Source organism: Arachis hypogaea, chromosome 17 (assembly GCF_003086295.3).
Source record: "Arachis hypogaea cultivar Tifrunner chromosome 17, arahy.Tifrunner.gnm2.J5K5, whole genome shotgun sequence".
NCBI lineage: Eukaryota > Viridiplantae > Streptophyta > Magnoliopsida > Fabales > Fabaceae > Arachis > Arachis hypogaea.
In genome coordinates this window covers 129285007-129301586 of record NC_092052.1, presented here as the reverse complement: position 1 = coordinate 129301586, position 16580 = coordinate 129285007, and the positions used below count along the sequence as shown (strand labels likewise).

The 16580-nt window shown below is 35.8% G+C and overlaps 3 protein-coding genes and 1 non-coding gene across 4 annotated transcripts; 1 reads left to right on the top strand and 3 right to left on the bottom strand.

Moving 5' to 3' along the window:
* Positions 1–3681: 3681 nt before the first annotated feature.
* Positions 3682–4888, bottom strand: LOC112765451 (protein PHOSPHATE-INDUCED 1). The gene has a single exon (XM_025811350.3). The coding sequence runs from the start codon at positions 4813–4815 to the stop codon at positions 3895–3897; it is 921 nt and encodes a 306-aa protein (XP_025667135.1). The 5' UTR covers positions 4816–4888; the 3' UTR covers positions 3682–3894.
* A 3207-nt stretch (positions 4889–8095) lies between these two features.
* On the bottom strand, positions 8096–9801 carry LOC112766382 (uncharacterized). The gene is made up of 4 exons (XM_025812273.2): positions 9729–9801; positions 8761–9324; positions 8591–8654; positions 8096–8480 (listed from the first exon to the last, which is right to left on the bottom strand). The coding sequence occupies exons 2-4, from the start codon at positions 9027–9029 to the stop codon at positions 8340–8342; spliced, it is 474 nt and encodes a 157-aa protein (XP_025668058.1). The 5' UTR covers positions 9030–9324; positions 9729–9801; the 3' UTR covers positions 8096–8339.
* Positions 9802–10579: 778 nt separating this feature from the next.
* LOC112764537 (protein PHOSPHATE-INDUCED 1) lies at positions 10580–11711 on the bottom strand. Its single transcript, XM_025810197.3, has one exon. The coding sequence runs from the start codon at positions 11709–11711 to the stop codon at positions 10755–10757; it is 957 nt and encodes a 318-aa protein (XP_025665982.1). The 3' UTR covers positions 10580–10754.
* A 3081-nt stretch (positions 11712–14792) lies between these two features.
* Positions 14793–14876, top strand: TRNAM-CAU (transfer RNA methionine (anticodon CAU)). The gene is given in 2 exon segments: positions 14793–14830; positions 14841–14876. It is a non-coding gene; the product is annotated as a tRNA-Met (tRNA).
* Positions 14877–16580: the final 1704 nt, after the last annotated feature.

Genomic DNA, 16580 nt, shown 5'->3' with positions numbered 1-16580 from the left:
TAGTTCTCCTAGGTTTTCGGATTATTTTGGCAAACTCAGGGAGTTTGTCATCTCGGATGGCATCTTTTAGGTCGAAGCAATCTTGGGTTTTATGTCCGTATCCTCGATGGTAATCGCAGTATAGGCTCTTGTTGCCGCTTGTCCGTTCCTTCAGTTGTCGCACCTACAGAAGGATGCCTTGCTCCGCTATTTGGTGGTAGATTACTGTGATGGAGTGGTAGAGGGGTATAGTTCGTGAATTTTCCTACCCTGGGTGGTCGGTTAGGGCAGCGGGTCTAGGGTGTTCTTTCGGGATATCTTTCGGTAGTAGGTTGCTACAAGGTACCGTGCTGCCGTTTGTTGGTGGCTAGGACTTGGCTTACCTCTTCGTCGTTTATGTATTTTCTCGCGGTGCTTTGGATTTCGTGCATGGTCCAGAATGACTTAATGGTGAGGTGTTTTCGGAAGTCTTCATTCATGAGTCCATTGGTCAGACAGAGACTGGCTATCTAGTATGTGAGTCCGTCGACCGTTAGGCACTCATCGTTGAACATGTCGAGGTATTTCCTCATGGATTCGTCTTGTCTTCGGGTAATTCCGAGTAGGCTGATCGAGTGCTTTGCTTTGGTGATCTTGGTGGTGAACTGGACCATAAACTTTCTAGAGACGTCATCGAAGTTGGCTATGAAACCGTTCGGGAGGCCGTTGAAGCATTTGATCGTAGGGCTGGCTAAAGTTACCAGAAAGGCCCTGCATCGAATCGCATCGGCGACTCCTTTCAGGTTCATCTTGGTCTCGAAGGCCGTTAGGTGTTCCTAGGGATCCTTGTGTTGTCATACTTCATGTCGGTGGATTTGTCAAAACCTTTAGGGAGTTTGGCCTTTAGGATTTTCACGGTGAATGGGGTAGCTCCCATTATCACGTGCTCGCTTCTTGTTCGCTTTGCCTCTCGACGGTGCCTTTGGTCATCCTCGTTGCATCGAGGCTTCGGATCTTTGGATTCGCTTCGGTCACGTCGTTTTCCGTGTTGTTCTTCCGGTGACTGTTCGTGTCTGGCCTCTCGATGGGACCGGATTCTGGAGGTTGCTTGGCTTACGTGTTCAAGATGGGATCGTTCCTTGGAAGTAACTCGACCCTCGAGGTTTTGCACTTTAAGGCATAGCTCTTGGATTATCTGGATTGTTTTCTCTCCCAACGGGCGCTTGGACTTCAGTGGATGGCCGATTGTCCTCTTTTGGTTGCTACCGGACCGGAGTCGGTTGGCGGTGCACGGTGCTTGTTATCCTCCCGTGGGTGGGAGGAATGCTATCCCGGAGTTCGGGTGTTGGACTTTACGGGTTTGAGTCGTGGTGATGGCTTGAGGATTGCTTCTCGAGATTCTCTGTCATGCTGCCACAATTTGGCAGTCCCCACAGACGGTGCCAATGTACTAGATGTCTCTGGTACGGGTTGTGAGATGGATCGGGGACTTGCGAGTCGAGGCGATCGCCGAATTATCTGACTGGAGCAATGAGGACTGGTACCTGCAAAGACATTCCGACGCTCAAGTCAGAATAGATCTGAGAGGTATAAGGTGTATAGAATGAATGACGTACCTGAGGGGTCCTCTGACTCCCCTTTATATAGCTAGTGGTGGCTATCTCATCTTATCTTATCTGTCTAAGATAATTGAGGTATTTGAATTCGAATGTTAGTTAGAGATTGTAGGGTCGGTTTGGGCCGTCATCATCTTATCTTATTTGACTAAGATAAGGGAGATATTTGAATTCGAATGTTGGGTCAGGATATTGGAAGTTATTGATTCGTCTTTTGACCGTGAGAACGGCCCAATCTTAGAATTGTTGGGTTTGGTGACCGTTTCGAAGAAGGACTCAGAAATCGGGTCTGAAACAATATATATATGAAAAATATTAGTGGCTATCAGAATTTATTATTTTTAGTCATCATTTAATCATTAACTCAATTTCTTTAATTTAATTCTTTTAATCTAGTAATTTAACAATATACTTTATCCTATACTTTTAAACATTATACATGGTTTGTTTCTAACTTTTTAATAATAATTAATTAGTAATATAATAGATGAAACAAAATTAAAGATAAAAAAAGAAATATAACTGAATATTTGTAGGAAAAAAAAATTAATTCCTGAATTTTTCCTTTTCGGTACAGGTGTAAAATAGGTGGTTAGAATAGGTGTGATGTGATTTGGCGAGCATAATAGTTGATCCATTGTGCACAAGTTTGTGAATTTGTGATGAATTTCCATGTTATATGGAAAACCTCCTGCTGTGTCAATTTCAGAAGATTAAAAGCTGTAAATTGACTTGCATAAATTATTATTACAAGACTAGTAATAATTATGAAGAGAGAGACGTTCCGAAAATGCATGCATATGTATATTCATCTAGAATTGTGCTTGCATGTCCAGTTGTCCTACCGAAAGGGAACGACCGAACGAATATGACATGATTGCTTGCTTAATTGGGTGCATTATATTCAGTTTTTTGACCTGAAACTCTTTAGTGCGGTAGTTAAATTCAGAATTTTGAATTTTTGCGTAGGTAGTGGAGGAACAATGCAAGTGCGAGGGGGCTATTTGGCAAAGCCTGGGACACCTAAATTAAACTAATGACTCCCAAAATAAAGTTGAAGAATCGGTGGTGGTCGGTGACTCAAAGCTTTGTTGGTGGTGTTGCCGTCCATGTTTAGTCTTATCTTGTCACAGTTTATCTATATACAATATTCTATAATGTCTTGGATGGCATGGATGATTGACCTTTTCAATTGGTTGCATTGAAACCAAAAACCCCCTAAAAGAGAGCCTTTTTTGCATGGTTTATCTCTTGCATTATATTTTAACCATTAATAATTAGACTATTAGAAATCAAATATTAATAATATTTTTAAGTATTAATATATTTATATAGCCGCTATAACTATAGATATCATATAGTATGCATTTTTACATGATTGTTTTATAAATTATTGTACAAAAGTTCTAACACTTAAATTTAATACGGTTATTTAAGTCTTTTTTAAATGACAATATATATCAATTTTACTAAGACTTCAAGATTTTTTAACTAATAGTCAATAAAATAGTGAATAAAAAAATTTAAAATAAAAAAGTCTTAAAAAAATATTTTATTAATTATTAACTGAAAAGAAAAAGAATAATTCCAATCTTATTCCTATATATCTTAGGCTTCTAAATTAAAATTGAGAATTGGATGACGTTCTGATTGATTAAGTAACAGATTATTGAAACAGAACTTTGCATCATAGCGTTCCTTAGATTGACTCATTGTCACTACTCCAAGAGATTCCATGAAGGTAATCAATAAAGATAAACAATAAATTAAACGTACTAAATTTGCGAAGAAGCATGTCGCTGTGTCCACAAACATATATATGTGAATAAAAAATGTTACGCGTAAAATTAAATTAGCTATTAAAGTCGACTCCTAATATATTTGTGTATAAATATATATATTATTTAATTTATTTTTAATATATATTAAAATTTTAACATATACTTTATATTAATAATTAATTTTAATAGTTAATTTTAATATACATTTCATAATATATGCATATGTGTTGCGCGCCAAGAAAACAAGCTAAAAAAATCTATAGCTATGGCTCCGAGACATCGGCACGAACAATTTCAAAATTTTAATTCATAGACACATGTTATTATTTTTCTTTATTAGTACAATCAATCTCATTTTATTCCTTTCTTTCATCAAAATACAGCAAATGAATAAACAAATATCTATAGCAATATACTCTATATGTACCCTAAAGACCTAAATAACTCAGTATAGATTGTAATGAATATCGTAGAATACATATAGCATGGTTGATATAAAACTCGTTGCAGCAAGACGAGGCAGGTTTCATGTCTGATACTCATACGAGAGTAGAACAAGCTGACGTGGCAGGGTCAAAGAGTGCAGGCAACAAGTATTTCCTTCCGTTGACTCCATTAGCATTATAGCTAGCACCACTTGTGGGGTCCACCAAGAGGGCCCCAGCGTAGCCTGGATAAGCCCCCTTTCCATAAACCCCGGAACAGGCCGAAGCAGCTTCAAGAGGAGCCTCTTTGGGCCCTTGGAAGAATCCATTTCCGAATGGGTTGGTTGCGGTCCCAGCCAGAAGGCTAGCCAAGTTGATAACCATCCCGTCCAGGCCCACGTCGTTGTTGGGAGCAACCAATGGCGGGCTTTGAGGCCCGTACATGGGTTGGTGGAATGGCCAGGCGCATTGCCCGGGGCATTGCTTCACGGAGTTTCCAACCCATATGTAAGCTGATTTGTGAACGCCCACGGTTGAACCGTGTGTCCCGCATCTACTGGAACAGAATCCTTCCACTGCCACATCAGCGGAGGTCAAAACGACGTTGACTACGGCGCCGTTGTGTGCACCCTTGGATGCAAGCTGGACGATTTGTTTCTCGGTTAGTGATTTTCCAAGGGAGTACTTGTCGTCGAGGATTTGGGTTCCCAGTGTGAAGGTTGGGTTGTTGGAGTTGATAAGTCGGTAGTATTTGTCAGTGGATTTCCACCAGGTGGCGACGGAGGGTTTGGCGGCGGTGGCGGCAGAGAAGGAGGTGATAAAGTCGGAGACGATGGTCCGCTGGAAAGGTTTGAATTGGCCGTACCAGATAAGGTTTATGGAGATTTTTCCGGTGAGAAGAGGGCCTTTGTGGTACTGGAATTGAAGCTGTTGTTGGTCTGAGTCAGCAAGTTTTCTAGCGGCTGAACACAAATGTAAAAGAGAAAGCATAAGGAAGATGTTGAAGACAATATTTGAAGACAAAATAGAAGCCATTTTGATTTTGTATGTTATGTATGTAAGTGTATGAATTATAAAATGAATGATGATGATATGGACTATTAAGGGAAAGAGAAGGTATATATAGAGAGAGGGTGAGGGTATGATGGTAAAAGGGAGGGGGAAGGGATTATGTGTGATAATGAAGTCAAATTAAGAGGGTTTGAAAGTGAGAGAGGAGTGTGAGGTTGACTACTTGCCAGCTTGATGACGCGTTGCTTATTTTATTTTAATTTGGTTGGGTGGGGGAGCTTTCATGGTTTTGACCGCGTTATTTAATTTATTGTTAGCTAGCATGATTGTTTCTCAAATGAAACCTATCAAAGCCTTCATGTTAGTGAAGGTCGTGCCTTATTTTCTCACCCAACATGTGCTGGATCTGCTTCATGCATCCTTTAGTACTAGTCCAATTTCTTTTCAGAATACGCGCGCCGATTCAACTCTTAATATCTGCTTAATACTCCTATATATTTTGACCTTTTAAATAAAAATAAGTAGATCCTACTATTCAATTGGGTCACTCATTTGCTAAATGCTATTTAACAATTGCGGTATTGCATTTCAATTCCTTTATTTCAAAAACCAATAGAAACTGCAAAGGGAAAAAAAAATAATGAATGAATAAAAAAAAATATTTATATATCACCTACCAATTCATTGTAATGACTTTGAAATTGAACTTAAATAAATGCATGAACGAAGGATTTATTGAGTTTATAAGACGTATGAATCCCATTTGTGGATAAAAAATTTGTAAATAATCTTCTAATTCTATCTTTTTAAGAGACTATTTTTATAATTATAGGTTTATTCAAATTTAAAAGTTGTGTTCCAAAAGTTAATTTTTCAAGCTTTTCTAATTCTAAAATGTCTGGGTGTTATCTCTCTCCCCACTCCCTTCCTTTTTACTTTTTTCTTTTTTTCTTCTTCAAATTTGGATAGCTGTGTTTTAAATTGTTGGCTTATACTACAAAACGATGACGGCAAGTCAAATCAGGGGCAAGCCTCATCCAAGAGCCAACCATGTGCCCATCTTGCGGGAGGAAAAATTATTAGACAATTTTTTGTTACTATTATTTTTTATCAAAAGTTAAGAAATGATATAATTTTTTCTCCATTTTATGAAAGATCTGTATATTTTTTTAATTAATAAAGGGTTCTTGTTTCTACAGTTATGATTAATCTTTGTAGTATTAACAATTTAATATTATAGTATACACTTAGATACAATAACAAGGCCACTGCAAAGAACTTGAATTGGTAAAAAAAAAAATATTAAAAGGTGAATAAATTTTGTGATTTATAGCTATTAATTAACTATCATTAATATTTTTAATGACATAAAATTATATCTAATAATATAAAATTATTTAATTTTTTTGTTAATTAAATAATGACCAAATTATAATAATAGTATTGCTCCTTAGACTTTTTCAAAAGAAATATCTGTTAGTGGAAAATGTACGTCTTCTAACTTGAAGGTTACTCAGTCAATAAACAAACACTATTAAAAAAGAGGAACAAATTAGTATGGTGCAGCCAACAAATTAGAGGCAGGGACCTACTTGAGTAAGGAAAACATATTTTAGAACATTCTATGCATTGTTAGGGAAGATGTTTCTGCTGCAAGGCTGGCTGTGGGACTACTCCGCCATACATCTTTGAGCTTTTCATAGCCTTTGAATTGGTTTCGTTTCCGGCTGCTATACAGTACACATTTTTTTATTTGTTCTCAATTGCTCATAGATAAAGTATGTTTCCTCCTTAAAAAATTTAAAAAATTTTAAAAACATTTAATATTTAATTTTGTTCAATTTAAATCTATATGTAATGGTAATTTCTATTCATAAGTTTTAATTATACTCTTATTGTCTAAAAATAGAGATTAATTTTTGTGTTATATTAGTATACTATAATTATTAATAAACAAAATTTTAAGGAGCTGGGAGTTTCAAAATATAGCAAGTAGCTATAGCAGTAGCATAGGTGTTATTTTAATATAGGTGTTATTTTAATGAGAAATATTAAGGATCAATATTTTTTTTTATTAGTATTAGTTCGTATTTTGAATCAATATTTTATTTTTGTACTAATAGAATTTACAGTTTAAAATTTAGTCTTTAATATTTAATTTAATTAAATATTGATTAAAAATAATAAATTTTGTTTGATCATATAATATTATTCTTATTTAATAGATGTTGCCATTTTCTGCATTTTATTAGCCTACTATGTATAATCATTTGTGAATACAAATTGTTCGAGTGAACAAGGTTGCCTAATTATATATCACAATAAAAAAAAAGTCCAGTTTTGAGTCTCCTTCGTATAAGATACTTGTACGAATAACTATTGATACAATTTAGGGTAAGATGTTAACTAAATGTTAAAGTATGGATTAGCATTATTATAAATAAAGAGGTTATTAGATTATTATCAAGGCATTGCTTTATTTGAATGACATTTTAGTGCATGGTTCTAATTATAGGGCTTTCAAATATAATTCCCCCTAAATAGTAATATTTTGTAATAGGACAGTCCATGAGAGAGCAAAATTAACCAAAGTTGTTACAACATAATCATGATATGTTTGAATCTCATTCCTGCTGCTTATATTTTGTTATTAAGAATATTTTTTAGGCATATACTTTAATGGACATCAAAATATCTAGATCTTTCTCCCCGTTTTTGTTTTATAATTATAAACTATATTTAATAAATTTCAACCATTAATAAAGAATATATTTACATATGGAAAAATCTAGGAGGCCAGCAATTTTATTGAATTTTGGCCAGTATGTAACCAGCAGAGAAAGGTGAGCCATTGGATGAAATCTCATACTAATCTCACATCATTAAATTATCATTGATGGTTATTTGATGGCTACTAATCACAAAAGTTGCTGACCCTAACATTGCTCTTTACATATATACTAGCGTGATAACCCGTACAATGCACGTGATTCACGAAATTTAAACTCTTTTAAAAGAAAAATACTAAGAATATAACTAAAATGTATTCTACAAAAATAGACATGTTGTATTAATTTTGAATAATTACAAAATTATCATTATACTAAAATAAAAAAATAAAATACAACAATTATTCAATATGTCAATAAATGGCATAACATATTTTCTAAGATAATAAAAGATAATAAGATATCCAAACAATTGTTAGACACTAAAAAAACAGAAAAAAAAAAAAAGTCCAACAGAGATGTAGTTTACTATTATGTATTATCTTAGAAACACATAATGTCAAGATACCTACTGATAACAAAACAAAATATATACAACATATATAAATTTGTTCATCAAACAAAAGATAAAATATGTCCAAGACAAATTAACATATAATTCAAAATATCCATCAAATAGAGTTATACATAGGAAGTCTAATGTCGCTGGATCGATAACTCTATCTGCCGTCTAACTATCGAGCCGAGTTTCAAAGTAATGATATCACCCTCCTTTAAGTTGTATATTCTACAACATTCCCTCCACCCAACTCCAAATTTTCATTCTCCACCTCTTTCTCCACTTTTCAGTAACTGGAAGAAGAAGACATTATTCTCTACATTGGAATCTGGACCAGTGATTGTCCAAATTGAGCCATCTTCACACAGTTTAAGATACGCAGCGAATTTTGAAGCCAAATACTGCAAAGAATAATTCATAGTTAACACAAACATAAAAGATTTAGGAAGAACATCCAATCAGCTTGCAAGAAAAAAAAAAGATAAAAAAAACTCTTTTGAAATCAAGTTACCAATCTAGGTTGTGCAACATCCGAAGCTGTGATTTTCTTTTCATAAGAAACCTCTGGAGAGTATCTAATTCAGGATAATACGAATATGTTAGTCGCCACACTGAAAAATAGCAAGCTATCCCATGATATTAAAATCAGAAACACAAAGAAAAAGTTACATCTAGCATTACCTAGGATCAACCAACTCGTTTGCCGCATGACTTTGTTCATTAACCTCCAATGATAAACTACTTCCACTAGACAAATCTATTGGATCATTGAGATTATCCCCTACCAGTGCCCCACCTTGATCATTGTCTTCATCAGCATCTGATGAAAACTGATCATCCGATGGTCCAGACCCGAAGAGAACAATCACATCAACTGATGAGTCCTCATCCATCTTGGTGTACTTTATGTGGAACACTCTTGATACATTATCAAGTGTCTCTGGGTCCATTAGCTCAGGAACATAGAAGTCAGGATCAAGGTGAACTCGGATGGGTTGGTTATCCTTATCCCACAATGAAATAAAAAAAATGCCAAAATCGACATACCTAAATTGAACAGATGCCTCTATCGATAAAATAGAAAGTTCTAATCTGTTCAAATGAGGAGTCAGTTATGAGCAACTGATCATTCTTTCTTACCACCTCCAGCACTAAACAATTATTTAACTCGTCAATGACATAGAACATTGGCCCCAATCATTCCCCATGAGTTGAAACAAAATTTGGGGGAAGAGCTCTATCACCCTATATTCAAATTTGTTCCCAAAGTTAATTCATGTGTAACAAAACATACTAAAAAAGCTTCACATAATTTTAACTAATTATTTAGCAAAGAGGGATATTTTAAATCTACCATTATTACTAACTGAGCAACACAAGAGAACAATAATCACGTAACTGAACTAACATTATAATGAGAAGAAAGCTTTAGCATAAATAAATGAGAAGATTGTAGTTCAGTAAATAGCTCAATGAATTTAAACAAAATATCCATAAAAAAGGGACAAAAGGGTAAAACAACCACTCCCAGACATGCAGAAAATAGTAGAAAATAACAAATTCAAGAACATATAGTCAAATCAGGAATCTAATTATATGAGATTGATACCACTGCCCAAAACTGCACATTGACCATTATGTTTCGTTACCTGCTTATTGAAAACGCGAAATTAAAAACAGTTCTTTTCCGCTGGCCAGTATACTTGAGTTGCTAAAAACCTCCTATTAGAACATAATGGTACAATTAGAATTTAAGAATGAAACTTTTAATCAAGAAAACAACTAACTAAGTATACAAAAAAAAAAAAAAAACAGTAACACACTAAAAACACATTAATGAAAAATAACCAAGAGACAAAGTTGGAAAAGTATTACACAACATATTTTACACATTACAACAATTTCTGAAATCTGACCTACATATAGATGAGCAGCCAATAAAATTAAATTACAACATGAAAAATATCTTAGTAAGAATTAAAAAAAAAAAAAAACTATACATGCCATAACATCAATATCAAATTTCTTTTTTAATCACAAAAATGACCCTAACATTGCTCTTTACATATATATTCAATGGTACGTTATTATAACCCGCTTGTTTATGTAACTAGAATCAATTGCTCCTAATTAAGGATCAAATACTACTACTACTATCCTAATTAAACATTATCATCATGTTTAGATATATAGTGGGGTGGTTGAAGAGCATTAGCACCTAGCAAAACAGCACAGCACGTGAAGAGCTCAGTCTACATTGGGACACTCATCACCAGTTGTTTTTCATTTTCTTCTTCTCAAGTTCCACAATGGATATTTGTACACATAACATGGTTCTGGATGGATCCAACGTGTAATATTTTCCAATTATAGTATCCACGTGGGCCATACGCAATAACCAAGTTCAGGAATTCCTCAAGTGTTTTTATTTTTTAATGAAAGAAAGAACGCAAGGACATTTCTGTTTTAACAGGAATAATATAAACCCATGAAACCATCGTTTGAAAGCAAACCGAAGTAAATTTGCTTCTATATCATTAATAATAATTAAGCAAAAGAAATAATGGAACAAATCAATGAATTTTCAATTTTATCCTACATGAAAGTGCTTTATTTTTACAATATACTAATCCAAATAGTACTAATCCGTGTTACTAATATAGCAGTTGGCATCCTCACACGAGCGTTGAGCAAGAAGACGTAGAAGGATCATAGAGAGCAGGAAGCAAGTACTTCCTTCCATTACCACCATTTGCATTGTAGCTAGCACCGGTTGCGGAATCCACCAACAAGTTCCCAGCATAGCCAGGGTATGCACCTTTTCCATAAACCCCAGGGCAAGCTGAAGAAGCTTCTAGAGGCGCCTCAGCTGGGCCCTGGTAGTAACCGTTCCCGAAGGGGTTAGTGGCGGTTCCTGCCAAAAGGCTAGCAAGGTTGATGACCATACCGTCTAGGCCCACGTCGTTGTTTGGAGCAACAAGTGGCGGGCTTTGAGGCCCGTAGATGGGCTGATGGAAGGGCCACGCGCACTGGCCCGGGCATTGTGTCTCGGAGTTACCAACCCAGATGTAAGCGAACTTGTTATTCTTTCCCTTCAAAGGAGAAGGAGAAGAAGAAGAACCGTGGGTCCCGCAGCGGGACATACAGAAGCCTTCCACTGCCACGTCAGCGGAGGTTAGAACGACGTTGATGGCGTCTTTCTGGTCCCCCTTTGATGCCAACTCAACGAGATTCTTGCTCGTTAAGGATTTCCCCAGAGAGTAACTCTCATCGAGAATCTGTTTTCCCAGTGAAAGTGAAAGAGAGGAAGTTCCCTTCTTCTTGGAGGTGAGGTGGTAGTATTTCTCGGTGGTTTTCCACCACGTGGCAACGGATGGTTGGTTGGTTTGAGGCGGTGATGTGAGGGAGGTTATGAAGTCGGAGACTATGGCCTTTTGGGAGGGTTTGAACTGACCGTACCATATGAGGTTAACGGAGATTTTCCCGTACAGTAACGGACCGTTATGGTAGCGGAGTAGCTGGGATTGGTCTTGAACCAGCTCCTTCATGTTTCTAGCAGCTAAAGAAAGTTGGAAGAGTGAAATGAGAAGAAAGATTTTGATAAAGCATTGAGAAGAAAATAAAGTGGCCATGTTTTTGTTGAAAATGGATTCTGACCAAAGCAGAGATTGCTAGCGGTCTTTTCTTTTTTTTAAGTGGAAGCTGAGATAGCGAATGAGATTTTGTTTTGTGGATTGGATGTGGGGATTGGGAAGAGTATTTATAGGTCCCAGGCAAGGCAAGGGTTTAATTTAGGACTTAGGAGTTTTTAATTTATCGTGTTTGAATTGAATAAAATGTGGTTTTCACTGTGTGGAACTTGCGAAGAAAGATAGTGATTATTGTACTTGATTAAAGGAGAGGTGACTTTTGTGTGTGGGAAGTGGTTAGCCCTTCTGGCATTTACGAGCCACGGCTTGTCCAGTAAGTAAGGTAGAGGGACCCCCCTCCCCTCCGAAAACTACTCTAATCCCACCTCTCCATGAGCAAGTGAAGTTCACGCGCTGAACTAAAATGTGTCTTCTTATGGAGCGTGAGAGGCAAGGCAGTGTGGGTAATGGGGATGCATTTAAAAAAGGGGTTCTGAGTAAAAGAAAGAAAGTGCAATCCTTTGTTGAAATAAGTGATGAGGTCTTTATTGTTTTTGTGGGGATGGCTACGTGACAAGAGCGTTACAGCTTAGGAACAGTTTGATTATTTTGAAGAATGGTGGATTGTCAAAATTGGCCATTGGGTGTAGGCTTCTCAGGTAAGGGACTAGAAGGGTATAATGGGAAGAATAGGAAGCGGGAATTATGGGGCAAAGCAAAGAGAGACGTTAGGATATATGCCAGCCTGGATGGTGTGTATTTTTATTGGGGAACGGGTATTGATCCAACTGGCACTTAACCATAGCCCCAAACGAAAGGAGTATCCAAGGAAGCACGTGACTGAATGCGCCACCCCTCATTCGATAACTATCCACGCGCCACTCACGTGACCTCACACGGTGGATGCCTCCTTCCACCTCTGCCTGTATACCTGTACCTATCTATTATACACAGCCTCAAAGGACAAAGGCTCACACGTTGCTCGACATTATTATGGTGCTAAGCATTAATGTTACACAAAATTCTGTAGGAAACAAAAATGTTACACAAATTAAATGTTAAATCTAAACCGCTAAAGTTTGTAACTCAAGTGTTGTTAAGTTTAGCAACTCTTGTCAATCAATAAAATCATAAATTAGAAGTAAAATCATAAATTAGAAGTTGTATTAATTTAATAGTAATACTATATGACTAGTAAATATTATCATTTTAGAATAATATTAATTATTTGTATTTACATTTACAAAAAATTAATAAAATTTGCATACATGATATAGTACGTATCCATATTTTGATATTAATAAAATTTATTTATTAAAGATAATTTAATATTTATACTAATCAAAATTATTAAAACTGTTGGCCTTAAGATTTTTTTATTAATTTAATATTCAGTTCAATTTTAATTTTTTTTTATCTTGACATTAAAAGAGAGGTTAAACCTATAAACTTATGTTATAGTTTCCTGCGGCAGCATGATGGCAATTAATGACTAGTACACTGTCGCTAATATATGATCAACTTACTTAATGTTCAGTTATGGCTTGAGGACTACATTGATTTTTGATAATTTAATGTATTTAAGGGTTATTACTTAATTACTTATTATTAGTAGGCCAGATGCGTTCCACTTGCACCTTGCACTTTCTCTGCACCTCTGAAACTGAAAAAATGACACAACATAATTGCCTTTACGTAGTTATTAACTGGGCACATATATTATTTTATGGTGTTGCTAACCTAAAATCACGAGAACAAATATAGATAATAAACAATAAGCCAGATTCACGAGGGAATAGCACTAAGCTAATTTTTTTAGTGTGAGTTTCATGTATATTTACGAAAGAAACACTTGCTGGGTGTCCGCTTACAATGGCCTAAATTCCCGATAGTCGCAAAGACAAGCCCAGCGAATGTGATGGTGCATGCACCTCTGGATATTGAATCAAATTTTCAGACAAATACTTATTTTATCATTGACGTAGTACTTGGTATAGTTTTTAAAAATGTATCTGAAAAAATTATCCTATAATTTAATAATTTATACGCTATGAATCTATGATATAAATTTCAATTTACATAATACTTATTTTAAGGTATGTGAGTGAGATTTTGAATTGAAATAATTTTTGGGCACACCAGTTTCTCCTATATCTTGAACAAGGTCAAAGAATCTAACGACATTATTAGCTAATACTAATAAATAATTAGGCCAACACGCACATTACGTCTTAGCGTTGAATATATTTCATTGGATTCGGTCTGTCCGTGATGCAGAGGACTGGATGGTAGCTGTGCGAGCTAGATATTAATCAATGGAGTCATCAATTGACATTGTGAATTGCCCATAATCTCCTCTTGAATGTTTGGTGGGATTAACAATACATAGCTTTTTTATATATATTTGGGGTTGGTATCGTATATAAATGGGGGAGCTGCTACCTTGGCCAACAGCTTGGTGTCCGCTCATGTTTTTCAAGCAAACTCAATCATAGAGGATAGAGGATAGAGGATAGAGCCTTTATTTTATGCCTCCTTTTTTTAATTTTCCTTTGGTCCTATCCGATAACACACCAAGAAAGGCATTTATTTGGATTTGCATAGGAAAGTTCCGGAAGTAGTACGCTAGGTGTTAATGTAACACTAAATGTAAATAGTTTCGTCAAAAATTATAAATTATAGCAGGGACGAGGTGCGCTAGAATCATGCACACAACACACACCAATTTAGTTGAAAGGTTGTCGTCGGGGGACATGTAAAAAGAGGCCATAGAATTATTCTATTTTCTTTTTTTTTTTTTCTGGTCAAAGGTCATATAATTAAATGGGACTAAGAATAGTTTTATAACACAAGTTAGTATCTAGCTTGGGCTTGAGCTGACCACGCATGTATTGCTGAAATCTAATACTAATCAAGCAATCCCTTTGTCTTCCAGTTTTCATGGAAAAACATACAAGGGGGAACTAGGGAATTGAAATTAGCTCACATTCTGTGTTAAGTGTTAACTCTAACGAGAAAAGATGAAACCACGATTAAGTGATTAACTAAAGATTTTAATAATTAAGGTGCTATAATAACTATAACGGGGTGGTGGCGCAGTTGGCTAGCGCGTAGGTCTCATAGCTTAAAGTAATCCTGAGGTCGAGAGTTCGAGCCTCTCTCACCCCATTTTGCTTCCTTTTTATTTGGTTTTTCCCTTTGTTCTTGGTTTTTGGTCATTTTTTTTTCCATGAGGTTTGTGAAGGAAATGCTACTACGGGCCCAATATAAATGGAATAATTAGTCCGTCGATAGCATATTAATCTTCTTAAGATCGTGTCGTGTCTTTTCGTGAAGTGGACTAATCGGCCTATCAATATTATTCAGTCCGAATGCAAGAAAACTTTTTTTTTTAGCCAACACAAATACTACGAAAAGGTATAATGAAAAATAGGGGGGAAAATGACACTCTCGCAACTTTTTAGAATACCTTAAAACTATAAATATAAATTCTGTGGTGTCTCTTTTAAAATAATTCATTTTTATATCTAAAAAAAAGTTGGAAAAAGAGTGATCCAAATAACATATCTTAAGAAAAAGTTGTTATTGTTCTCCAAAATAAAATGGTTCACCGAAGATGAGGTACTAATAAATTGTTCACCATCTCTTTTGTAGTTTTTTCTGATAACAATTAACATATCTATAGATTTAGATTACTATAGATTGGTGTAATTTAAATTTTAATATTTAATTTAGTTGAATAATATAATATTAGTTTTCTTTAAATAATTTATAAAAAGGAATTTTTTTTGTAAAGAGTATAATTGAGTGAAGAATAAAGATTTTCACCAAATTTATAAAAACATGTGTATTGCACGTAATATTTTGTTTGTTAAACTTTTTCTATTTTTGAAAAAAAATAATCTTTACTCTTAATTGAAAGTACAACGCACTATAGTATTTGTTTATATCCTATCCCAACAAATAAAGCCAGGCCTAATAATGAAGAAAGGTCCACCAAAAGAAGGAATATCGAGAAACCCCCAACAAACGGATTCAATTAGAAATCCACCACCCTGAGAATGAGGAACCTCCACAAACAACAGAGATACTAGGTATAGTCCATGGCCAATGAGAGCGACTAGAGTAGCTCAAGCAAGAAGCTAAGCGACAGCGGGAAGTAGAACGAGAACTGCGGAGAGAGGTAAGGCGACGAAGGGAGTTGGAAGAAAAGCTCTTAAAACTAAAAGCCGACCTTCGAAGTTGGAATAATCGAGCTGATAGAAAGGAAAGCCCCTAAGAGGAGAAGATCCATTCGTGGAAGAGATCATGCGGGTCAAAGTTCCTAGGAACTTCAAATCTCCCGACATGGATCTCTATGACAGAACCGACCCAAGACACCATCTTAGCAACTTCAAAAGTCGAATGTACCTAGCTGACGCCTCTGATGCCACACGCTGCAAGGCCTTCCCAACAACCTTGACCAAAGCAGCAATAAAATGGTTCGACAACTTATCCCCCAGATCGGTAACCTATTTCGATTATCTAGCAAGGAAGTTTCTTACCAACTCTATCTAGAAGGATAAGGTAAAGCATGCCCAGAGCATGTTAGGAGTTAAACAGGAAACGGGAGAAATCCTTCGATAAACTCAGGTTGGAGGAAAAGGATCTGAAGGCATACCTAGATAATCTCTTCAGACTATGGGATATGGCGATCTGACCTCTTGGATACATCTCCCTATACACTACCTTTGGAAAGGGTGCAAAGTCGAAGACATGAGTGTTGATTACATTGTGGTCGACGTAACAGCTGCATACAATGCCTTAATAGGTCGGACCACTTTGAACTGACTTGTAGCTGTTGTCTCCACACCCTATCTGTGCATGAAATTT